At 36.2% G+C, this 26,685-nt stretch overlaps 2 protein-coding genes across 8 annotated transcripts in view; both read right to left on the reverse strand.

The window, feature by feature from the left end:
* The window catches only part of LOC107042135 (probable beta-hexosaminidase fdl), a 55,287-nt gene extending 46,991 nt beyond the window's left edge, over positions 1 to 8,296 (reverse strand). The window contains exons 1-2 of one of the 3 annotated variants that reach the window (XM_015263037.1): positions 7,937 to 8,296; positions 7,762 to 7,868 (exon numbers count right to left, since the gene is read on the reverse strand). The gene's annotated coding sequence lies outside the window, so the exon portion shown is untranslated. Of the gene's footprint in view, positions 1 to 7,761; positions 7,869 to 7,924 lie in introns of all 3 variants that reach the window. The other 2 variants (XM_015263036.1, XM_015263035.1) reach the window with 2 other exon arrangements.
* Positions 8,297 to 9,707: 1,411 nt separating this feature from the next.
* The window catches only part of LOC107042131, a 20,013-nt gene continuing 3,035 nt past the window's right edge, over positions 9,708 to 26,685 (reverse strand). For 3 of the 5 annotated variants that reach the window (XM_015263027.2, XM_015263025.2, XM_015263026.1), the window contains 7 exons: positions 24,616 to 25,035; positions 22,961 to 23,101; positions 20,931 to 21,119; positions 16,763 to 16,930; positions 14,857 to 15,022; positions 10,230 to 10,292; positions 9,708 to 10,141 (listed from right to left, as the gene is read on the reverse strand). In XM_015263027.2, coding sequence (XP_015118513.1) covers positions 9,990 to 10,141; positions 10,230 to 10,292; positions 14,857 to 15,022; positions 16,763 to 16,930; positions 20,931 to 21,119; positions 22,961 to 23,101; positions 24,616 to 25,035 — 1,299 coding nt within the window. In that variant the 3' untranslated portion in view covers positions 9,708 to 9,989. The remainder of the gene's footprint in view (positions 10,142 to 10,229; positions 10,293 to 14,856; positions 15,023 to 16,762; positions 16,931 to 20,930; positions 21,120 to 22,960; positions 23,102 to 24,615; positions 25,036 to 26,685) is intronic. The other 2 variants (XM_015263029.2, XM_015263028.2) reach the window with 2 other exon arrangements.

Here is a 26,685-nt window from a genome sequence, read left to right on the forward strand (position 1 = left end):
CCCCCCCCCCCCCCCCCCCCCCCCCCAACACAAACCAGAGGGCGACCCTAACCTTTCCGCCAGCGTGCCCAAAAACAGTCAAAAAAACCCCCAAAATGTTCAATTTCACCCCCCAATTCATTACTCTCTCCGTAGATTACATTGAGAGGTACCCCCAAAACCACTTTTCCTCAATTATTTCACAAAAAAACCAAGATTTCACCCCAAAAATCAACGACGCACTCAAGGGCCCAACCGCCCCGCACGAGCGCCCCTTTCCTCCCTCACACGAAAAAGTATTATCTGGTGAATGTGGCTTTATAATCCGAGCCAAAGGCGAGGATTATAATCACATTCGCCAGATAATACTTTTATCGCCTGATACCATAATATACTATTTTCTTCAATTGCTCGCTAACGAATGGATGGAATTGAACCTTTTTTGTTTTCAAATGTAGGTATTGTTGGGCCATATCGATCATCATTTAAAATTAAAATCTAATTCATCAATCAATTTTTAAAATTTTCGAATTTTTGCGATAATTGCTGGTACCACGAAAACTAAAAAAAAATGTTTTGAATTGATTGAATGATGGCTTACAAATTTTGGATGTTATTTTCACCAAGTTATTTAATTATCGTTATTTAATAATCGTGATTTTAATTCATTTAAAAAATTTGCAAAAAATTTTGATTTTTTGAAAATTAGAATTCTGGGGATATCTTTGAATATCATACTTCAAATGATTTGAATCATAGTTTAAAATGTTTGTTTTGATGCCATGAAGTCAAAATTAACCTTAGATTGGTCACCCTATGCGGCAAAACCACGCCGCGTGTCGTTTTTATTTAATTACAATTGACTGGCGAACCCGAAAAAATAAAAAAAAAATTGCCTTTGGTAATTGAAGTGTCTAAAAAATTATAGTAGTTTTTAGAACAACATATTTCCCAAAATTCCTAAAGAAAACGAATTAGTTCGGACAGATGAACTGTTTTTTCCCATGTTAAATGCAATTGCCCATGATGTAACGTTGCCGGAAACTCGCTAAACGCGCCCGGGCAGTGTAGAGCAAATTCGACAACGGCAGAGCCTAAATAAAACGGCAGGGAATCCCCGCGGACGTGACCAGTCGCAGGGTCGCGTTTGGTGGCCATACTAGCGTTAAAAGATGATTACGATAGCTACATTGGTTGATTTGATTTTTATGATGACTGGTGGAAATTTCGAATTTTTCATGAATTTCCCAGAAAGTGAGCTTTCTGATCGTTTCTTCAAATGTGATGTTTCAAGTTCATTCAAGTATGTATTCTATTGACATTTTATCAAAGAGCTAATGGGAGAGATAGAACTGCAAAAAAGATAATCGGCGTAGACAGAAGAAAGGGATAATAAAAATAATGACGATGATAACATTCAAATAAGTTGAAAATGTGACAAAATTAGTTAGAAAGAAATCTTATTCAATTCAATAAAATGAAATAAACAATGCATATATTGCAAAAATAACTATACTATATGCAATACAGGAGCAATTTCCCACTTGTTTTGACTTATTTTTCATTGTTAAGTGCTTTTTTAATTTCATTTCATTTCAAAGTGTAATCAGTGCTCGTGGTTCAAGTACTGAAATAATTATCATCATGGCGGATGACACGTGGGCGGTCGGATGAAACGAATCAGGAAGTGGTCAGTGACTCGAAATTGCGCATTTTGTCTTCATAATTTCTCCACTGGGAAAATTTTCGTTATGAATTAAAGACAGAGAGTGCCTTCTCATCTTGTTTCATGCATCTCAGTGGGTGCTGAGGGTCCCGTTAATTTAATTATTTAATTACAGAGTAAAGTGGCAAGAACAGAATGAGCTCCGAAACAAATCTAAATTGTTTCGCATATATATTCGCAGGGGAGACGTCTCGAGAAATATGTAATAGTATATTTCAGCACGTGTGGGGCAATATCGTCTTTAACGTGTGTGGGGTTTACAGCATGAGCCGAAGGCGAGTGATGTAACCACACACGTTAAGGACGAAATTTCCCAACAAGTACTGAACAAAATTTTATGTCACGAAGCCTGAAACCGGCTGAATTAGACACGAGACGCGAAGCGTCGAGTGTGTAATCCAGCCGGTTTCAGGCATGAGTGGCATAAAAGAATTTAATTCGTAGTGAATTTTGTTTACTATAAACAAGATTATTCGATATTTTTTATGGCGCTAGCGAAATAATAACTCGTGGTTAGTAGAAATAAAGTGCCTTGTATTTAATGATATGTTTACAGTCAGTTTCGACATCGGCCTCAGATATTTGGTCGGGACTGTGAGCGTTTAAATACCTTTTATTATGGAAGGTTCGGAAATTGTCTAGAAGGATCGTGGGGGATAAAGATATATAGATGTTTGATAACGTGAACGATATAGAACGTTCGAGACGCGTTATACGAAATCTGCCTAAAAACACAAAAACAAATGTTTTTGTAAAAAAACTGGGCCAAGAAAAAGTTTTGTTTGATTCCTACTGGGAAGTCGAAGTTTTTGAAAAATACATAGAAATAAAAAAGGAAGCCAAGTCAGGAATTTTGAATAAATGGTGATAGGGCACAATCAGGTTTCTATAAGAAAAATAGTTCTCATAGGAATAAGTATTCTAAAAAAATTCTCCATGAAATAAAAAATCAGTAGGAGCAGGACCAACGTCCTTGGCGCGGATCAAAGGATAGAGGATTAGATTGATACAGACAGTGAGTTAAAAAACTCCACGCCAAGAACGTTGGTCCTGCTCCTACTGATTTTTTATTTCATGGACAATTTTTTTAGAATACTTATTCCATTGAGAACTATTTTTCTTATAGAAACCTGATTGTACACTATCACCATTTATTCAAAATTCCTGACTTGGCTTCCTTTTTTACTTCTATGTATTTTTCAAAAACTTCGACTTCCCAGTAGAAATCAAACACTTTTTCTTGGCCCAGTTTTTTTACAAAAAAATTTGTTCTTGTGTTTTTTGGCAGATTTCATTATTTTTTTCAAAATAAGCAAGGACTATTTTTACATCCGGTGAAATTTGTTCTTTTCAATTCAATTTAACTCATTCATTTTTCATAAGATGGAACATTTTTTGAATTAACAATTGAAGGGAAATAAACAGTTCTACTCCAGATTTATTGTCTCCACCGAATTTCAATTTTTAATCATCTATTAATAATTTTCTGACTTGATTTGGTTCCTCATTCAATTTTTGCTCTGATGATTCCTATGCGGATTGTATTTCTTGGAGAGATGAATTGATTTCCTTATAGGAATAGTCGAACAATGTCTATGGTCGAACAAAATGGTCACAAATAATTCATTTTGAAAACATCTATTTTTGTTTTTTCGTTTTTACAAATATTAGGGAAACATTGGGTGGAATGGACTCTTCTGACTTCTTGTTTCAATATTTATAACCAAGGAACAAATTTATCGATTGAGCTCAGTGCAAGCTTATTATAAAGGGGCTGACACTACTTTAATTTTTTAAAAATTCTATTTCATCAACACTTCAATCAGACATCAACATTTTGAAAAGGGTTCAAAGTGTTCATTTAATCCTACCGTCTCCTACTAATTTTTCCTAAATGATCACAAAATTGTTCGCATTTCACTGTCACTTAATTTAGAGAATTTTTTTCCACGGAATGAGAACATTTTCTGTTACACTCGGAGAAAAATAAATATTTTCTTTTCGAATTTAACTATTCACGGACATTTAATACTTGATCACACAATATTTTCGACACATCTCACTTTTGTCACATTCCAAACATAAACCGATAACCTCACAAACTGAGCATAAACTACCTTTATGTCCGAGGTCCGCATATGAATATAGATATGGCGGGATGAAATTCGAATTTTCGACGAGGGAAAACAAAATAGAACACCGAGTCGATTTTCCGTTTCATTCTAATAAGTGATTTAACGTGAAGAAGAACATTTCCCATGGTTCTCCATAACAACATCACAACCCACATTCAAATGCACTGGTGGCAAAACTTCAACGTTGGACATGAGGCTCAGTTGGACCGGCGCTGCCAACGTTACAACTTGATTCTCGACTTTATAATGTGAATTGCGAGAATGTGAATATCAACCCGTTGCTATGCGCGTATCTTTTTTACTGTTAATCCAAAAAATACCATAGTTACACCGTTGAAATGCTCATAGGCGATTTATATAATGTAACTAACGACACATTCCCGATTTGTCTTCCCGTTTTCATTATACCGAATGTAAATCATTTAGAGGTAGTGGAGGGGGAAGTTCTGTCATGTATAGATACGCGGTGCACTTAGCCTGATGTTTTGCTCAGTCGGTCAAAATTTTTCTTGACCGATACGCTACCGCGTATCTCAATTCGTTGTGGCTCGCGCCATATTTTTTCTAAACCTCTCTACTCCGAAAAGATTCACCTAATAATCTGCACAACTTTCCGTAACTTATCTCCTTTGCAGACTTTGCTCCAAAATTTCGATTAAATTCGTCTCGGGAGCGAGTAATGAGTTTTTGATTTTTGTTCACGTATGAAAAAATCGTATGGAGAATTTGAATATTTCCTGTAGGATTTTTTAGAGTGGATTTGCTATAGGATTTCTTATAGGATTCCCTATCAGGTTTTTCCTATTGGATTTTTTACAGGCTGTCTCGCACGATTTCCTATAGGATACCCTATACGATTTTCAATAGGATTTCTTATGAAATTTAGGGTCATAAGGGTCAGAATCAGGATCAAAAAAGTAATATAGGGGGCATATGAAGCTCATATGGGGATCATGGGTGTGTCATATGGGAGTCACATAAGGGTCATATGAGGGTCACATGGGGACATACGGAGGTCATACAGAGGAGGCTCATATGGGGGCCATATGAGAATTAAATGACCTTCACATGGCCTTCATATGACCCCTATATAGCCCCTAAATGACATCTATAGGACTCCTATGTGACCTCCAGATGGTCTCCGTATGACCGCCATATGACCCCATATTACCATTAAATAACTCTAATACGACCCTTACATGACCCCCACATGATCCCTATATGACAGTTTGGACCCTGATTGTGACCCTTACGCCCCTAAATTTTATAGGGAATTTTCTTCATCCAAATGTCAGCCAATAAATTGCACTATTCAACTGTTATTTCATATAGTTAACACGGTATTCAGCTGATAATTTTAGATAATTAAACTGGTAATTTTTCATGTTGACTATATTTGTGGAAAACAAAAGATTTCGTGGTCGAGTAAACCCCTGATTGGAACTGTCAGATGGATTTTGTCTCATCGTACAATTCTTTTGGCCGACTTTGGATGGTAAAATTCCTTCCCGAATACTACTCGAGCTTCAAAATTAATCGAGTAATTCCCTCAAGTTTCCTTGTACACAACCGAAGTCGTCCAGTTTTTCAGGAAAAATCACTCGTGCTTTGCACTCATAATTTTTTAACCTGAAAAACTTGACTCCTTCGTTTGTTTGCAACGAACCTATTGGGAACTGCTCGATAATTTTGAAGCTCTCGTGGTATTACTTGCGGAAATCCCATAGTATATTCCATAGAAAATCCTACAGGATTTTTTCATACGCGTTTCATTATAATCTTAGTGGATGCTAAGGATTTCGCTAATGCAATGATTTAATAACGAGGTGAAAACTTGTTGAGATGGCTCGGCAGAAATCTTCGGAGTGAAGAGATTCAGAGAAAAATGTGTCGGACTTTGTTGTGGAGAATTCTAATGAAGTAGAAAATAGATCTTTCAACATTTATCTTTAAACCTCGCCACTCCAAAGATATTCATAGAATAACCCGCATAATTATTTGAAACTCATCTTCTTTCGACACTGTGCTCCAAAAGTTCGACAGGATCTACCTCGGAAACAAGTAATTTTAGCATTAATCTTAGATTTTTGTTCCGGGAATTAGATTTTTGTTTTATGCATCTCAGTGGGCGTTAAGGACTACGTTAACTCATCTTTAGGCGCGCAGTGAGCATTTCCCTCACGCAATGCTAGTCAACCTATAGAACCTCTATGCAGTGCGAGTGAGATACTAAAAAGAGCGCACCTAATGACGAGTTAATGTAGTGAGTAATGTGTAATTACGGAGTAAAATGGTGAAAGTATAATAACGTCCAAAATGAGTCGAAATGCTGCCACAGATATCTTCGGAGATCTAGACAAATATGTCGGGGTACTTTTTTATAGAGAATTTTACGAAGTACATACATAATTTTGTTACATTTTACCTCGAAACTTTTTCACTCCGAAAATATTTGCACACAGATAGAAAGGATTAGTTATTTTTAACGAATGGATTTGGTTCGAGACGAGGGTCTATTCGGTCTCACCAAATGTTCATTCGTTAATAGGCAACAAATGCACATTTGAGAAGGCTTGTTTGACTCGATTTTCACCTTTCAAGTGAACCATTCGTTAATAGTTAACGAATCTCGTTTGGAATAAATGAATCAGTCTATCAGTGCAGACTCCTTCGTACAACTTGTTTGCATTCGCCTCCTTTGAACAGTCTGCTCCAAAACTTTGATTAAATTTGTGTCGGGAGTGAGTGACCTTAATTTAAAATGGCATAAGATATTTTTGTTGCCAACTTAAAGACTTATGGAAAAGGTTGTGTGGCATTTTTATCTAAGTCTATTAGTTATTTACTAAATAAGATGTTTACAAAATCAACGGATAAACATTGCATCAGCATTCGATCCTAAAATCCAGTGACTCCAGAAATAAAGTCAAAAGACATATTTTGAAGAAAACTTTCACTAGGAAGAAAGCCCTTCGACAATATTCCCTGAAAATTGTTCTGGGAAATGATTTATGCAAAATTCTTCAGCTCTTCTCCACTGACTAGTCTATCCCAAAATTATCTCGGTCAATTGCATCCTACACTCAATTCCAGAAAGAGACTAAGAGCTGATTAATATTCTAACAACATCTAGTTGCATCAAGTGTTTAAGCCAGCGACATAAACATCGTTATCCGGCTGAATGATCGCTTCTCCACATCTATTCATTCCGTATCTTTATTTTTATACTCCGCCGTATCGAAATGACTTGAACTCGTAAAAAAATCGTGAAAAACACTGGTAAGGCTTCTAGTTAGGTAACGAGATATTTGCCAGTCGTCTTGGCTTCATGTGGGCTAAACATGGCCAGTAATCTCCTTACCTCCCCCTTGACTCCTATCAATCACATCTTCTCAAATAATTACATAACAGCATCGATAAAAAAATAACATTGCGATGAATCAAGGGCCATAAAAAATCCAGACGAACAAAAAAAACTCTCATCAAGTTCAAGTACGACAAATCTGTGAAATGTGAAAATCTCTCTTCTCTATTACGACAGAATCAATGCCTCCAATTACGCCAATAATTCTATAACGGAGGGAAAATCGCACTCTCCTTTCTCCATCAACTATCGATTTGACAGCCGGATAAATATTAGAGGTTATGTCCTATGTCTACAGGACGGACAGAATCCTTGAAACTCCATTTTAAAAAAACTAATAAACTCCCACAAATTGAACAACCGTTGAAATTCTCAAATCAAGAGTGGAAATAAAACCAATCCAATGGACTGAAAAATTCATTACCAAACAGAGGCACCTGTTACGTGACTCCGAAACAAAAAAAAAACAAAATTGAACAAATAAGAAAAGATCATTAGAATAATGAGAATCGATTCGTTCCTTCCGATAGAATCACATTATTTGAAAAACAACTCACCAGAATTCTATTATGAATTTCCACTTCCTCGTTCTCCTTTTGTTTTCCGCTATTTTTACTCCGAAATATCCGATCCTCAGGACTTTTTCATCGTCAACACTGTAATTCTTATAATAATGAGCTCACGATTAATTGAATGATGAATAAGCAATGAGCCACTCACTATTAAACTCACAGGCTACCACAATTTATTGCACGAATGAGACACAATGGTAACGCAACAGTGAGCACAGGTGTGTAGCGTTGGGGACGATGAAGACACAACGGTATCCCAGGTTGGCATATCGGTGCTCTGTCGTGTCTACTGTTTTTCCATTGGCGCGCACGCTCACCTCAACTGCTATTCGCGAAATCTACGAATGATGAGAGAGAGAGGGATTGTGTTATTTTTCTATTTCTTTCATGGGGCTCAACAGCAATGTTTATTCGAGGGGTTTTACGATCGAGTCAGGGAGTCGTGGGTTTGCGGAGTGGGATTGACAGATCGTTAGTCTGATGTCGTGTTATAAGCAAGCGTTGCTCAATAGAACTGACAATGCGAATGCGACAGTGGCTGAGGCAGGCGACGCGCGTATTCTACTGGGATAGATATAAGCTGAGTGTGGAATGACAGGAGGAATGTACAATTTGGAATTTAACGGTTTATCGAAATATTGGTTTAATATCTGAGAGGTAGTGGCTTCAAGGAGATGAAAATTTTTTTTAATTTTTCTCCCACTCAGATCTTTTTTATCTTTGATTCTCGATGGAAAAATTGGATTAGAGTGCTTTTTTGGTATCTGTGAGATCTATATCTATCGCTGTATGCCTCGTATGCAGCAGATAACGCCATCTCCTGGGTCTTCTCTCCGTTGGAAATGTGGGTTGTTACTGCTGCGGGTAATTTGATTGGAATTTTGAGGGAGGGCACAATTTTGAATATCACAAAAATCATTTCTTCACCGAAAAACATCGCATACATATTTAATCAATGTATGGTAGGTTTCAGGCAACAAAACAGTGCTCTTCGGGTTAAGGAGGAAGTTACTGAATGAAAAAGTAATGTTTTTTTTCGAAATGAGATAATATTTTTCAAAAGACAAAAATAGTCTGATAGCATTTTCGATTTAGGTTGCTCTACGCTGGAGTGGGGTACCCTACGCCGGAGTAGAGTAGAACTAAATCGAATATAACGGGGGGCAATTGGAAATATTTGCAGAAAAATTAATCAAAGTGACAAAGGAGAAGGATATTTGTCAGAAACTAATAAACTATTAGATATACTATTGACCATTACCTTTTTATGAATACTATCCTCCTCTTTTGACATTTTTATCCATTTTACTGCAAATATTTCAAATTGCCCCCTGCAGCAACCTAAATCGAAAACGTTATGACAGAAGGAAAAGAAGATATTGCTTCCCTTCGAACTTAAAGCGATTGAGCGTAAGCGAAGGGTCTCATAATGCCATAATCAAAAGTCTCCATAATGCCCCACTCTCCTCTAAACATTTAATGGTCGATTGATAATCGATAAAATTTTGTAATGTTTTATTTTTATCAATAATGGCTTTTTCATCATTAGTTTTTGATGAGGCATTTTGCTTACAGCGTTTCTGTAAAGATCTCAAGATCTGTAGCAGGAGATAATGTCATTTTCTAAGGGTTTCCGCTGTTGGTAATATAGGTCTCCTTATTTTGGCCAATCAATTGAGGAGCAGAGGGAGGTGGGATACATTTAAACAGAGGTAAGAATTCTTGGGAGGTTTTGAGGTAAGAATTCTTAGTTGTTTATTCACTTCATAACGTGGACAAGTTGAAAGGCTTTATGAAGATATTTCATTCAATTCTCCACCCTGGAGATGATCGTAGGGCACCTTCTGGACGAATTGCCACTTCTTCGATATTCAATTCGTTGGGTGAGATTTTCTGTTGCAATTTCAACAGTAAAGAGTAACACACAAGAATTACGACGAAATAATTAAATAATTTATTGATATAAGCGACTAATTTATATGCGAAAATTGAAATCGTGTAATCGTGAGTTGTAATGAATGATAACTTGTATAAATAGATTTCTAAGTCTAAGATAATAGCAAAAAGTTTATAGAAAAGATTAACGATGAGTAATAAGCAAATAGTAAACGATGGAAGAGAGTGGATAAATCACGCGAGAGATGAGACGAGATGGTGAAACTGCTTTCCTTCTCAGTAGATGAGTGTCAAATGAAAGATTTTCCCATAAGTTATTATTTCTTCTTGCGAGATCCATGATTCATTCTTTTCCCTTTATGATGATACGATTTATTCTGGAATTTTGATGCACATTTGTTTGTATTTACTGTTTGCTCTGATCCAGTCGTTTCTGCATGCCCATTGCTTTTCTCTACAATTTTTCCATCTGCAACAATGAAAGAAGAGAATTTTTTTTCTAATTTTTGGAGCATTTGTTATTTACAAATTCAGGGCATTAACTGAAAAATTCTTACCCACATCTGCTTTATAATTCTCCTCTACTGCCTCCAACTGCTCGACTCCGTCCTCGTTTTGATCTGTAGAAGAATTTATATAGACGAAAAAAATTTAAAATTATGTTTTACTCCGGGAACATAGTAATTTTTAATATGAGAAAAGTGAATGCACTGATAGAAAGGATTAGTTATTGTTAACGAATGGATTTGGTTGGAGACAAGGGTCTATTCGGTCTCACCCAATGTTCATTCGTTAAAAGTTAACAAATGCATATTTGAGGAGGCTTGTCGGACTCAATTTTCACCGTTCAAGTGAACCATTCGTTAACTATTAACGAATATTCATTTGGTCATATTCAACTCTACAATTTGTTAATAGTTAACGAATCTTGTTTGGAATAAATGAATCAGTCTATCAGTGAGCAGGACCATATCCCCTGCACCCGAAAATGTGCCAGTGAGCATAGTAAAAATTGAGATTCGGCATAGTAGAAAGTGAAATAAAAGGTAGCATGAAAGTAAAATTTAATTTGACACGAGTAAAAATTAGGGTAAAATAAAGTGAATTTCAAAGTTTTGGTGGTATGGCCCTCGATTTCCATGTGCACATAGGTAATACTTTTTAATTTTATATTCTCTCCGCGTATACGAATTTGACAGTAGCGCATTTTTGGAGTGGAATGATGCCCCGCGATGGAATAGTATGAAAGTGAAGACAGGTAGGAAGATTTTTGTGGATGCTTTTGTATGGGTGATTTCACCAAAGATCGTAAGAAAATACGGATTCGACCTGGTTCTTTTGAGAATTTATGTGTAGAAAAGGAGATTAGGAGAGAACCGATCGCTCAATTACGGGCACTCCGTGTGATCGAACGTTTTAGGCTCGAACTTCTTTGATTTAATTTAACGTGTTCAAAAATGCCTAAAAAAACAAAACATACCTAAACAAAACCAAAATATCGTTTATATTTTTTGTGGCGCGAGCCACAATAGATTAATTCCTTGAATTTATTTCGTAGCGTCTCGAATATTCCAAACGTCGGAATTCGAGACAAACGTCATTCTGTCCTTGTCCCTCACGAAATTTCAGGACAATTCTCGAACCTTCGATAAACGAAGGTATATAAACTCGTACGCTCCCCGACGGAATAAGACAGTCGAAGTCAGTCTACTTTTGAATACGTATGTAAACACTTGCCTTCAAAAATACAGTTCTTGTCAACACCGAGTTATTATTTTGATACCCGCACCAAACCGCCACATTTTTTATTTGATAAATTTTTCGGAAAATTGAAATAATTTCCCATCGAAAGTTCTCTCGTGTACCACAGTACCGGAAAGGAGATGAAAAACGAAGAATGAATAATCCAAAAATCTATTTCTTATGGATTGATAATTTTTTTACAGTTTTTATTTATTAGGTTATTACTTTCATTGACACAGCTTGTTGTCTTATTTGTAGTAAACGTCACAAACTGAAATCAATTTTCTAAAAATCTATTCTTCTGTTTTTCATTTCGTTCTGGTTCTGTGGCATATCAGCAGACATTTTTAAATAATAGTTTCGATCGGCAATTTTATGAATTTACTGAAAAATTAATCAGATCCAAAGGAGAAAGTGGTACACAAGTTGAAATCAACGTTTCAAATGTTATTATTTGAGTTTTCTTTTGAATTTGAAGTAGGGAAGCATCAATAACTAAATGACTATCAGTTTTTTAAAACTCAAATTCAGTAAATTTCCGATCAGAACCTCTGTTTTGATTTTTTCAAAGGCATTTTCGAACACGTTAAATTATGTCAAAGAATTTCGAGTCCAAAACATTCACTTACAATCCAATGGGATTGGAAGAGCCGTGGGTTCTCTGCTAGCTGAGAAATCTTTTTTTCTGTATACATAATGCGGTATCTTGTGGGGAACAGGAATCCATCGGCAACCCCTTCAGACAATGTTGTTACAATTTCATTGTGCTTAATACTCCCTGCACTGAGTAGACAATGAGCGACCATAAATACACTCAGTGGAGATAAATTCATTTCACTTTGCATGGATTGATTACCTGCATTGTGGGAAAAATCTGATCAGGTACAGTCATACTTTGCGAGACTCCGGCTCGACAATGAAACTGAGAATCAGCGTATCACAAATTTTAGCGCACTTTAGGTATGGAACCCAGGACAATCCCGTGTCAATCCTGCACGAAAGAAAAAAAATCTCGAATCAGATATATAATATTCCGGAATCAGGAATATGTGTATTTCGGAATCCGGGATATTTTATTCCGAAATCCGGAATAGTATTCCTGAATTTGGTATATTATATTCTGGAATCCAGAATAATATTCTGGAATCTGGTATATTACATTCCGAAATCCGGGATATTTTATTCTCGATTCCGCATACATCCCCAGGGGTTTGCAGATTTTTCAAACGATGAAGGAAGTGTCATGAGACAATTTCCGATAACAAAATTTGGTCATTCGGAGAATTAGGTGTGCGAATTTTTTTTCCGTTTGAAAATACAAAAATTTTCACCCCGTAGTTTCAGGTTGAATCCGCGACAAATGTTTGTTATTGGAAAATGTCTCACGACATTCCCTTCACCCACGGAAAAATCGGAAAACCCCTGAGGATGTCTACGGAATCGAGCATAAAACATCCCGGATTCCGGAATATAATATTTGTACTATTTCTATAAGGTTTGCAAAGGGTTAAGGGAGTGTTGTGAGATATTTTCCGTTAAAATACTTTTGGTCGTTTTGAGTATTTGGGGTTCAAATGTTTTTTGTTTCAATCAAAAATACGAATAATTTAGTTTTTCGTAGAATAATTTGTGAGGGAAATTTTCACCCCGTAGTTTCAAGTTGAATCCGCGACAAAGGTTTGTTATTGGAGAATGTCTCACGACATTCCCTTCACCCACTGAAAAATCGGAAAACCCCTGAGGATGTCTACGGAATCGAGAATAAAACATCCCGGATTCCGGAATATAATATTCCGGATTCCGGAATATACACATATTTCTGATTCCACAATATTGTATACCCGATTCGAGAATATTCTTTTTCGTGTGTGTTTTAACTCTCTAATGCTGATAAAATTCCACCCACTTCGTCGTTTTTTGTATTTTATATAGAGAATGAAAATTACCATTGCAGGACCCCTTATAGTACAGGGGTTCACATATAGAGATGCAAATGCGTCACATGATCCGTCATATGACGGTCATTGACGGTCACATGACGAGGCGTTCATGACGGCTGTCACAATTTCCCCTCCCCCTTCTGTGACCGTCACAACTTGTCAAGAAAAAATGACAGTCATTTTTCATCTATATAGATGAAACTTTATTTTTTTCTCGGTCAATTTTCAGTTGAATTCCTTTGTAATGGCCTAATCCGCATTTTAAAATGGAAATGACGTTTTTTTTTCCATCTATATAGATGAAACTATTTTGTTTTATTCATGACCGCCACAAATTGGAAATTAGTTATGGCCGTCATTATGCAACTATAGAGATGGTTTGACAACAATTTGGTTACAAATGATTTGTGACAATCATTTGTAGTTAGAAAATTTGTGCATCACATGACCGTCACAAGACCGTAATTTTTGGTCATATGACGCGATCTAAAAAATGACGGTCATTTTGCATCTCTATTCACATAATATCTGGTAAGGTGGATGCTGCTAGAAAAAGCTGATCCCTCGATCACCTTAACCCTCTAAGATGAATTTCAATATCTCCACTCTACGGTCGTCAAAGCAGAATGCCAGCGTCCCCACTCGTGCGCCCCACTGCGCTTTACTACGCTTTTCACCTTAGAGGGTTAATATATAAATATTCAAAAGGATTTTCCTACGAAATTTGGTGAAATGGTATATAGAAGAGTAGGAGCTACAAAAGTAAGGGCGATCTTCCTTAGATTGTGATTTAGTTAAGGTTCAGTTTGAAAATTTTCTGTTAGTCTTGAGAACAATTGAACCGATTCGGATACATATCGGGACATATCATGCTTTTTCCTTCAAAATCGCTGTTTGAGCGCAATGTCTATTCGATTCATATTGATCTGTTTTCGAAACGTAGATTCCGAAGTATAAAGTTGAACATATTTGTCATATTTTATTTGATAAGTGATGAGAAAACTGACTTTTTTATGCACGCGTTTTCGGTTTTCTTAGGCATAATTAAGAGACGAGCGAAATGTAGAATAAACCGGTAGTTTTTGTAATGATCTAGTCGATAAAAAGTGAAATTTCTTTTTCACCTTATACTTCGAAGTTCGATAAATATTTTAAAAACAGATAATTCTGTATCCGATGAAAATTAATCCAAAGATTCAAGGGGAAGTTCGACGGCGAAAATATGAAAAATGAAACTTTTTCATTCTACTGGGAGAATAAGTTGATTAAGTTTATCATTTATTCCACTTTTTGATAAGTCTTATCATGTACCAAAGTCTTGCAATAGATTCCCAGACAAACTGAAAACTCTTAAAATTAACTCAGGTCATCCCCTTACAACAGCTGTTCTCAGAATCAAATGGACTAATTTTGTTTGACCGTTTCACAACTAAATATCTGCTGTAAGGGATTTCTTAAATTTATTATATAACAACGCGAGAATCTCATGGACGAAACTTACGTCCTTTAAAAGTGGGTATAACCCTCTCTGGACTCGCGCTCTTGGAGCTGATTGGCGAGTAAAAAGCAGTCTCCCCATCGTCCCCACTCTGTGGGGAGAAATAATTCCGTTGCTCCTCAGCAAGTTCGATCTCTGGATTTTTTTTATTGTTGGTGGGACACGTATCCTACGAGGTATCACGAGGGATTCATTTTTTGGTTTCTGCCTTCTTTTTTTCATTAACTCAATAGAAGAGTAATAAAACGAGTTCAGTAATAACACATTTATCGATGTGTAATTATGTAATGGAGATTTCAGACATATCGGGTGTTTGGTTTCGGAATGGCGGGAGTCGGAGGGAAGAGGAAATTTTTTCAGGTTCTAAATGAAGATAAAAAAACATGTTCACAAGCAAGTGCCGTTTGAACTAAAAAATCGCAAGTTGGTAATGGTCGAGATAGAAATTGTTCAAGCTACGGAATTTTGCAACATGAGAACATCACTCTGTTTTCAACAACGAAATATTTGACCTAAGTGACTGTTCATTCAGGCGAGATGGTGCCTTTTCAGCATGAACCCATCTGCCATAAAGTGAAGTTAAAGTTCAAGAAATATTTTCTTCGTAAGTTATGGGATTATTATTATTCTGTTTAAGAATTAATTTCTTAATTTCTTAATTTCTTGCTTGCACAGAAAATTACAATTTTCCGAAACAACCGTAGGTATCTATTTTCGTGGAAAAATGTTATCACCTCAGGGTACTCTTCAGGGTAGTAGTTTTTTTTCCAGGATTGATAATTTTCAACTCATTTTTTTTATTGTAACAAGACTCGTTTAAGAACATGTTTTTTCTTTCCCTCAGCGTGTGAATAAGCATCTTGACATTTAGTGCAAAAATTATTCATTACTCATACACTGAGAGAAAAACGAACAAGTCTCTCAAACAAGTCTTGTTTGGGCCAACAAAATCGTTAGTTGAAAATTACAAAACAAAATAATTGTTTAGTGCGAATTTGAAAGTCTCAAACATGAATCATTACTCTGCTTTCAACACAACGAAATATTTGGCTCAAGAGGTGGATGATTCATACAAGCTGCTCACTCCCGAAATCACGGCGCCACTCCGGCATGAAATCATTCCGAAATCACTCCGAAATCATGTGATATCACTGAAATCGACTTCATTTCGAAATCATGGTGTCACTCAATTATGGATGAGTAGTCCTTTGATAAAAATATTTTTGTAGAGAGAAGGGTAAATGTTAAGAAAGAGGGCGCCATCACCGATCCGATGGTTAAGTTTTCAGAAAGATCGGTGGTGGGGCCCTCTTTCTTAACATTTACCAAGAATTTAATCATTTGAGAATTAATCTTTTGTCTGTGATTATTGAATAGCCAAAACGACAAACTACTACCCCTCGTTCCATGTAGAAAACGAGCATTTGCCTGGAGGGAGCATCTATAATAATAACGAAGAAGGACTGATAGAAATTACATTTCTTGCTTGTACAGAGAATACACTATTTTTGAAAAGACTAAATCTATTTTTGCAACAAAAAATTTTAATCTCGGCGCACGCTTTCCCTGCTTGCCACAAAAAAAACCTTTATTAATCAATTTTAACAAACGATTTATTCGGCACAAGTAAGACTTGTTTGAGAACTCTGTCTTTTTTCTCTCAGTGTATAATTCGACTTTTCATGAGAAAATGGATAATTTTACTGGAAAAATATAGAGAAACTACTCCACAGTTGAGAGAATCTTTTGTAAAGCTGTCTTTCTCCCAGACTTTTAGACCATCCAAACTAATAGATCTGTTCTCGTTCTACCACTTCTCTACTCAGTTGAACTATTGCGGAAGGCCTTTGGCATGCGAACAAAGCAATCTCAAGGAAATCATCAGAACTTCGATGAAAAACTCACTTACCTGAGTGTCATTAGCTGAATGCCTGACGCTGTTAGAAAAAACAAATTGGTGTATAGCCAAGTGTTCATTTTCCTGTATCAAATGCTCCACTTCATCCTGAGATATATTTTTATCCTCATCTTCCAAATCGGTTTGACTTGATTCAGTGCTGTCAGAACTTTCCTCGGGCTACAAATCCAATATTTGTTAAAGTTACAGACTCACATTTACCTCTGTTTTTGTCGTCCAATGGACGTCATATGATTGTGAGAATTATCGATTCTGTATTGACTCAGTTATAGATATGGTACATCCATAACTGAGACCAAAATAACTCCAAAAATACTAGGGGAGGGTAGAGCAAAACGGACCGCAGGGCAAAACGGACACCTAGGACAAAACGGACCACTGACAGAAAATTGATAATTGTTGTGGTTTGAGGTGATTAACAATTCTGATCAAATTGCGATTTAACGACACTTCTTGTCTATAAAGCCCCTGTGACGATTACGACCCAAGAAACTCACTTTTAATTCAACACATTCAGTGTTCCTGATTTCAAGGAAAGAAAAAAAAACAAAAATTACCAATTTCCTATCAGTGGTCCGTTTTGCCCCAGGGGTCCATTTTGCCCTAACCTCTCCTGAGTTGAATTTTGACCCTGATTGTCCAATTATATTCTTGTGCAAAGTATCAGTGGTGTTGGTCTAGTAATTGTTGGGACATTATAATTCATTAAAAATAGTTTTGTCTAAATAACTCGGGAACTATTGAACTATGATAATAATTATCTATGGGAATTAAAAACTAAATATCTCTCTATAACAAGTTGCGTAATTATTGCAAATGCTAGAGCATTGTAATCATTTTAACTTGTTGCTATTAGACGAGTAATTTGCTCATGTTCTGGAGCGTGCCCCTTGCCCATGTACTTGTATATTAAAAATTCTTGTAAACACGATAACATGACAAAAAATGGACATATCATGTTGAAAGTGGGTATGATTTTTAGCACTTATAATATTTGGATCAGTGCAATTGGCCGAGCGGTTTCGGAGATATTTAACTTATTGCATGAATCTATTTCACCAAAAGGTTCAATTTCCCCTGTAGACAACCTGTAGACTGGGGTTGCGGTTGTATGCCTGTTGCGAAGATTGGAAATTGCTACGGATCCATTCGGAAGCTTACTACCACCAAAATTTTTCTTTTTTTCAATTTTACGGCCGTCGAGTCCCTTTTCTGGTCCCATTCAGCACTATCTAACCCTATGGCTGTGGATTCTATACACTGTACTCGCACTGCTATAAAATACAGTAGTAGCATATAGGAAACCACAGAAAATCCATGCCCGTAGGGGCGATTACTCTTAGCACAGTAGTCTTGCGTCTAGCCCACTCGGCCACCGACATCAGTTAGGAATGCAGTTGGTAAGAATAAATAAAACAAAAAGACTATCAACGCGAACAGTAATGACTACATTTATATAACAACCGAAATTTAGACCACACGGAGAAAAAAATTCCAGAGATATTACTGTGCCAGCACGGTAAAATGGGTTCATTTGGACGGACCCGGAAAAATTACCGTGCCAGCACCGGAAAATTTGCTGTGGAGTACAAGAATTTTTCACGGGAATTTTCCCGGCTCCGTCCAAATGAACCTATTTTACTGTGCTACCACAGTAATTTTTCTGGAACTTTTTTTTGAGGTGTAATTCTCATAAGTATGTTTTTCATGAGCATTTATATATTTTCACATTTATTTACAGCTTCACAAAAGTACAAGAGATATCTGAATTTTTACACAAGGTTGGTCTTCACGATTTTCAGTGCTTTTAAGGGGGGACTGTGCTAAAACTTGAAATTACTTGGTTACTGAACTGTCGAACAATATTCGATACCCAAAGATGTAGAAATATTACTTCAGATTTTTTTTGTGGTTTAGACTTTTTTTGAATATTTGTTATACTTCAGTAAATAAAATTGGATGTGTTCTTGTAAATACTCAATAGATCGTAAAAAATTAAATTTTTCTCCGATTTACGTTACAGGGGTTATGCCTCACCAATAGGATTGCGCATGAGACCCAGACGAAACCTCACTTTGAAGAGATCGTCTCGCTCTAAAAAAACATGGAAATTTTTGCGACTGTCTCACTCTCAAAAAACATTATCGTCTCGTCTGGTCATGACTTGGAGATAATTTGCATGGTTACAGTCTTTACTTTTTCCGCTTCTTCATGTTTGGTCTCGTTTTCAGTCTCAGTCACGGTCTCATGCACGTTAAAAATAGGAAAAAGGAGAGAATGAGAGAAGATGAATTTTCGTGGAGTCGTGAAAAGGGAGATAATACTACGCCTTTCGAAAGTCAACTACTCGCGAAAGTTAAACGTCACTAGGGTCATACGAAGTAAGGGTTAAATGTCACGAGGAACTTACCTTGGATTAAGTACTGCAAAGATCACATAATCATAAGGATCTTACAACAGAGGCAGACAGGACAATTAGAAAGGTCAGACGATAACAGGGGTCAACTGTGAGAGGTCAGCAGGAGAATCACGAAAGTCCAACGATCATGAAAGTCGCCTGGGAGAAGTAGGCACAACAACCACAAGCGAGATCACAAGGGTCAAACGTTGATAAATCGAGCGAAATAATCAGAAGACTCTCCTGTTTGAGTCATTCTGGCCTCTTCCGTTTGATTCTGGTAATTATTCTACCTGCCTCTCCTGGTCGATCCTCAAGATTATCGGGACTGCTTCTGCACTGAGAAAAAAAAAATTTTTTGCCAAATATCCATTTACTTGAGAGAAGTATTTATTTTCGCAATATCGTATTTCTTCAGGTGAGTCATTCCCAAGCAATCCTCGTTAGGTTTCAATTATGTCAATTATAGTGCTCTAGAAGATGATCATAATAGTTATGACCTTGAGTAAACTCCTTCAATAATTATCAACATTAAAAAATTGATCGATATTCTTCCCTCTAGAAAATATGAAATTTAAGAAACATGAATAATCATTAGAGGAGTTCATCCAAGGTTATGAGCAACATAGTCATGCTCTAGAGCAATATGATTGATTGTTATAATTGAAACCTAATCAGACTCGCCTGGGCATGACTTGATTGAAGAAATACGATTTTGAAAAAATAAATTCTTTTCTCAAGTAAATGACAAAATATAACAGCACAAAATACATTTCGGGTGCTCCTTCTTTTTTATATTAAAGAAGGGAATTTATACATATAGCGTTCCACATCTTTATGACGTTATAGGAAATGATTGGAAGGGATTTGGATGAGGTAGGAGGGGAACCGAGATTATTCTCAATATAAATAACCAGAAAATTTTTACTGAAACAAATGGATAGTTCAGACCAGGATTTAAATCCAAGACCTTCCGATTATGCATCGGGTGCTCTCCCAACTGAGCTGTCCGGCTCTGAGCCATTTTTTCATTTCCAATTTCTGGTGCATATTGAGCTCCGCCGTCCTTCTTACAGCATTCATTTTTACATTAAACAGGGTAATTTATATAGCGTTCCACATATTTGCGAAGAATATTTGGCAAAAATATTTTTTTTTCTCAGTGTCGTTTTAACTTTGTGATCATTTGACCATTGCAAGGTATCACTCTCGTGACCACTGATAGTTTACTATGAGTGATCACTGAAGTTTATTCTGAGTTAATCACCTTTTATTACCATCTAGAATCCTTTTAACAAAAGAGTCACCCTGATTTGGAGGGCAACGAATATAGAAAGTTTGAATCGGGGGAAAAGTGTAATTCAAAGAAAATTTGTAAGATAAAAAGTAATGATCAAAACTCCACTTTCGTCTTATTTTATCATTTTCTCGGAAAAGTCAGAAAATTCATAGCTATGTTTCATTTTTTTCACCTATTTTTCAAAACGTTGAAAACGCAAATTCCATCAGAAAATTTCAGAATTAAACCGTTGAATTATGCAAACTGCGATTGATTGTAGTACGAAATATCTTATAGCAAATAAATCGTATTTTCTATACATATACACAGAACAGGGAATAAAAACTATCAAGAATTTTGAGGCATCAGTAGAAATGACAACAAGGATTTCAAAAAGTAAACAAAGAAAACGTATTCTATTAGCGTAGCGACAGATCCTATTCTTGTAGGTAATGGTCACATTATCAATGCAAATTACTCACTTCAAAGTCTTCATCATGAATACTGCTCTCACGTGCTAGACGCTCAATTTTCGAGTTCAAATTTTCATCCTCTGACTCATCAGTCTCTTGATCATCAGAACTTATCTGAGCATACTTCCTCTTTTGGTCTATGGTCCTGAAGGTAGCGATTGTCGATTCAGTGGCAGATTTCTCATCAGAAGTTACTGACTGTGAAAATATTCAAATTCCCTTCATGCATGTGGTAAGGCTGTTAATGAATGATTTGAATGATATTGGCAGAAAATTTCAAGTAAACTTTCTCGAAGGAAATTCTGTGTGTCGGTTCCTCTGACGACATTTCGTCGAAATGTTCTTCTCCTAATTTCTCAACACTGATATCATTGAATAATTCATGATTCACATGCATTGACGAAACATATATTGAATTCAGTAGTGAATTGGTAGTTGATAACAAGTTGATTTATCTCCTAGTGGACTTTTCGAGGAATACCTCAGAAACAAGAAGAAATTGTGAAATTCTTTAAAGCCCTTTTTCCAAGATCGTTGCCGAAAAAATATTACCCATATTTTAAATAAACGAACAAATGGCTAATTGGCGCAATGAGATATTTTCATGCAGGCAGTGGAATTAGAACTGCAACAAAAGGTTTCTACAAAAATGTCGCTATCTCTATTCGAAAACTTATCCACGAGCAGAACCAACTGATTACACGAAAAAAAATCCCGAATCAAGTGACGGTATCTGGTGTGATATAACTGAATCATGTAGGACTGAATCATGTAGAGAATCGAGTTCTTTTATCCCGCAATTGACAGCCTGAATGAAATCTCAATCAAAAATGTGCAAACAGGCATAGCGCATTGATTCAGATTAGGTCGAACGTGACCCTAGGTTGGTCACCCTATAAGGAAAACCCCGCCGTGCGTCGTTCTAATTTAATTGCAATTGACTGGCTAACCGGAAAAATTTAAAAAAATTGACTTTGTCAATTGAAGTGTCTGAAAAATTATAGTAGTTTTTAGAATAACATATTTCCCAAAACTCCCCAAGAAAACAAATCATTTCTAACAGATGAATTATTTTTTCCCATGTTAAATGAAATTGTTCATTACGCGACGTTGCCGGAAACTCGTTAAACGCACTCGGGCAGTGTAGAGCTAAGTCGGCAACGCTAAGGTCTAAATGACACGGCGGGGAATTCCCGCGGAGGTGACCAAGTCGCAGGGTCGAGTTTGGTGACCAGACTAGGGTTAAGGATGTCCAAGTACTTTGGCTATTTTTTCTCCAGTGGAGGACTTTTTTTTTGTAGTTGAACATCAGAGCCTTTATTTAAACCCCATTTGACCCTAACTTTCCGGATATTTTACAATAAGTTTATTATTTAAACTTTGAAAGTCTAAATTTGAATCTCGATATTGAACCGTTAGAAAACATTCAAAAAATCTGAAAAAATAGGAAATTTACTGTTGGAGGAAGATTTATGGAATTATTAAAAAATTGCAATTTTCTAAAATGACGAGTGTTTTTATAAATAATTTATAAATAAAAAATTTTTCAGTACAAAAATCATTTGTTCGGAATCGTAACCAATTTATTCATATTCAGAACTTTACCAGAAATCGATTTCATATGCGCTGTATATATTCATGATTTAAACAAAAATTGTCGCATGCAATTTGATTCATAAATTGGATAATTAAAAATGGTTGCATCTATAGCGTGGTCTGTACCAAACTGTAAAAAATACTTGCATACGCTCCATTCAAGTAGATTTTGCAACTTGGATCAAGTCGCTATATACTACATGAAACGGGACGATTTTTCGGTGTCCATCTATCCGTTGGTTTGAGTTGAGACAAATAGGTAACGACTGGGACGTTCCATCTTCAAATTATCAATTTTCTACTCACAGCAAGTTTGATCTGGATTGACGGAAAATTATGAAAATGTCGAGAACTATTTGAATCATTCCTTTTTTTAATGAACTCGTCACCAATCCGCTACTGAATTATTTTTCATGCTTATTTTCTAGTCCTTTATTACTTGCCATTTCATGATTCACGCTAACTTGAATCCTGGTTGGTGGAGGCGAGTCATTGGACTTGGAGCTATCAAGACACGAAAGACTGGACAGGGTTAATTGGATGGATTTAATCAGGCTTCTGTTCGCTTCTTGAAGACTCTTTTCCTAAACCCATCACCGATTACATTCCATCAATAGATAACACAAATACATGTGGATCCAAAAACTACGAAAATCCTGTAATATTCTTTCTATTCAAATAGAAATTATCTAGAAAGTCATTTCCGTTTCCGCAAAGTATAAACTAAATGAGTAACACATTTAAGAAACTTTTTTCTTCATCACATTTCGTATAAGTATGAATTCTTACGATTCAGTCGAGGAATGATGAAACAATTTGGATTGATATGACTCATCTCGATAAATTGTTTTACATAAAATTGTTGCATCAATTGTTTTGCAATAAAATGTCTAGAGCGCTCTGCCATATCAAATTTCAACTTAATTTCAAGATAATTGGATGATCGACAAAGATGTTATACCCGCTCTATTACATTCTTCCACTATAGAATAATAGGACTGTAAGACTTTGAAAGAAAACATTAAAACACTTCTGTAGCGAAGTGATAAACTAGTATATGTGCGAAGAATGATAATTAAAATGATAAAGAGCTGAGGAACTTGACAAAGTTCAATGTTGCTATTTATTTGAATCAAAAGCACATTTTTCGAAAGAAATTAACAATAATGTTTTTTAGAAAAATAAAACCTATATTATTTAGGTACGTAATTATCTCGACAATTTCCTCAATTCTGTTTTTGACCAATCAGAGTGCAGTATTCGAGGTCATGTGACACGTTTCACACTGATAATTTCCCGATAGCCGGGGAAATTATCAGTATGAAAATAAACGTAAAAAAGAATTGACAGATATTCCTCATATTTTGGTGAAATATGTCCCCTAATCCCGAACACCGCACCCTGATCGGCCAAGATCAGAATTGAAGAAATTGTCCTCCAAACACCCCCCGACCTTCAAAATTAATCGGATATTTCCCTCAAGTTTTCCTGCATATCAACGATCGGGATCAGTTTTGTAGTAAAATCCCTCGTACTGCGCGCTCGAGATTGTAATCTGCAAAACTGATCCCTCTCGTTGCTGTGGACCAAAACAGTCGGGAAGTATCGGATAATTTTGACGGTCTTGGGGTATTATAGCTGATAATTGATGACTCACGCGAAAGAATGATATAAAAGAAATACTTTTACATTTTCTCATAACATCAATCGGCATGACAACCATTCACCTGTGGATAGAAATATCTCTATCTCGAAGATGCAATCTTTGTCGATTAGTTGATTATATCAATAATAACGAATGCTATTATGAATCATCAAGTGTTCTCCATGGAGGAAATTTTTCCATCTTTAAGCAACGCTTCTTGGCGTTTTCTCTTAGAACCCCCCCCCCCCCCCCCNTTCTCTTAGAACCCCCCCCCCCCCCTCCTAATTAATCATATCCAATCAGAACTTTATAGTCGTTTCATCATTTCACCATTGAATAATTCAAAATATCCTGCAATTACTTCTAATTTCTCTACAAATTAGATGGAAGTCTCGAGGAATCAAACATCAACAGTACGAACAAATTTCATAACATCAGAATTAAAATACTTACCAGGGGACGATGATTAGCGACTCGTTTCTGCCTGAGTGTTTTGATCCCATTGGTCTTGATTGTTCTCAGACGCCTTCGAATTTTCTGGATATACTTGACAATGTCGCTGGGCTCGATCGTTGGATACCCAAAAATTACAGCTCCAAGATTCCATCCAAATCTGCATAAACGAAGTACGATCAGCCCTGGGAGGAAGAGCACCCAGGGAAGAGGTCTAACGAGCTCCATGCTCTGGAGGAATTTTCCATTTTCCTCAGTCACTGATTCGTGGTAGGGAAGACTCCACTGAGCTGACTTTTCAATGATCCAGAAGCCTCGATCCAGAGCACGAAGCAATACTTGACCCAAGGACATCTGAGCGAGGACTGTGAGGCATGATGTCAGTAGATATTTTGCATTATCGATAAGCTGTCCGGCCATCTGTGTAACAAGAATATACACAACAGGATGAATGAAAAGGTGTTGCTTTCCGTGCAGATTCAGTTGCTTTTGATTAGTGATTTTGTGGGACCTATTTTGCAGACGAAGAAGTCCCCACAAATAGTCTTCCGACTTGAAAAAAAACTCAATGTTGGTAATGACTAAGGTACGAGAGATAAAAATTTTCGTCAATTTTAGGAATATCGCGGGATTGAGTTGTTCCAGAAAAGAAGTGGCCGTGGAATTTGGACGGCAGTTACGATCAGCGCAAAACATTTCAATCCAATTTTTTTCTACACGGAAAGAAATATTCAGTAAAAATTACGGAACAATTCACATACTCCGCAATGGAGAATCGTTTTCCGGCAATTTTTATAGAAATGGAAGAGTCTTCTCAACGTTCAGTGAATTTTCAGGTTCATCACCGAATAAAGTACGAAATTGTCACGTAATTTTTCCCGAACAAGTAAAATTTTACAGAAACTTCCCGAGTTATTATGCCTCCAAAATCGAAAATTCTTGAACGTTCAACAATTTTCATGAAGCTGGTAAGTTATTTCTACGTTCCAGTCCGTAAAAATTATCAATCGTTGGGGAAAAATTACGAAACGACTTGTTGTCCCCACAGCAGTGAGTCATCAGACGGGTGGTTAATTTTTATGGAACAAATCGTAGAATTTACGTGGGGATTCCTACAATTTCAGTTCCGACTTACACTTTTTATTGAACTTTACTTCGCTCACGGATTACGTTTCGAAACGTAATTTTTCTTTTTTTTTCTAGTAATTTTTATTGAATATTTCCCTTCGTGTACGGTGAAAGGATTATTTTTGAAAAATCAAATTCTGACTCGTTTCATGACAATGTTATGCAGGATTGTCTGAATTTGGATCTTTCAAATTAACCATTTCATGCAAAAGAAAAAATTGGATTGAAATTTTCAACTCTGATAATAACTGCCGTCTGAGTTACATGGACACTTAGACTCCCTTCTCTTTTTTAAGAGGAAGGAAAATGGTTTTTAAGGATGGTTTCCTGAACTCCATAAAATCATTACCCATTAATTTCTATCAGTAAACGGAAATACCTAATTCGAAAAAAAATTCAACAGATTAATCCAAAAAGATCTTAAAAATAGTGGGTTTACAGAAAAATATTGTTTTTAATAAGTTTTTGTTGTAATACAACATACCTGATAGACAGGATTAGTGACTGTTAACAAATGGATTTGGTTGAAGGGTCTATTTAGTCTCACCAAGTGTTCATTCGTTAATAGTTAACGATAGCATATCTTAGGAGTCTTCTTTGACTCGACTTTCACCTTTCAAGTGAATCATTCGTTAACTATTAACGAATATTTATTTGGTCATATTCTACTCTACCATTTGTTAATAGTTAACGAATCTCGTTAGGAATAAATGAATCATTCTATCAGTGTAAACTTATTACTCCTTACTTAGGTAATTCATCAACGGATATCATAATAATCTACGAAAATGTGAATAAGCTATAAAAATAATCAAATACTTTCTCTCCATCAAATGCAAGAGATTATCTCTGCAGGTCATGCAATTCCCCTGAGAAAATGTCTCCAGTTAAATCTTTCAAATTTCCTTCTTTTCCAGAAAATTCCATACCCCCCCCCCCCCC

The sequence above is a fragment of the Diachasma alloeum genome, unplaced genomic scaffold (genome assembly GCF_001412515.2).
Source record: "Diachasma alloeum isolate Michigan unplaced genomic scaffold, Dall2.0 Dall_scaffold_00422, whole genome shotgun sequence".
NCBI lineage: Eukaryota > Metazoa > Arthropoda > Insecta > Hymenoptera > Braconidae > Diachasma > Diachasma alloeum.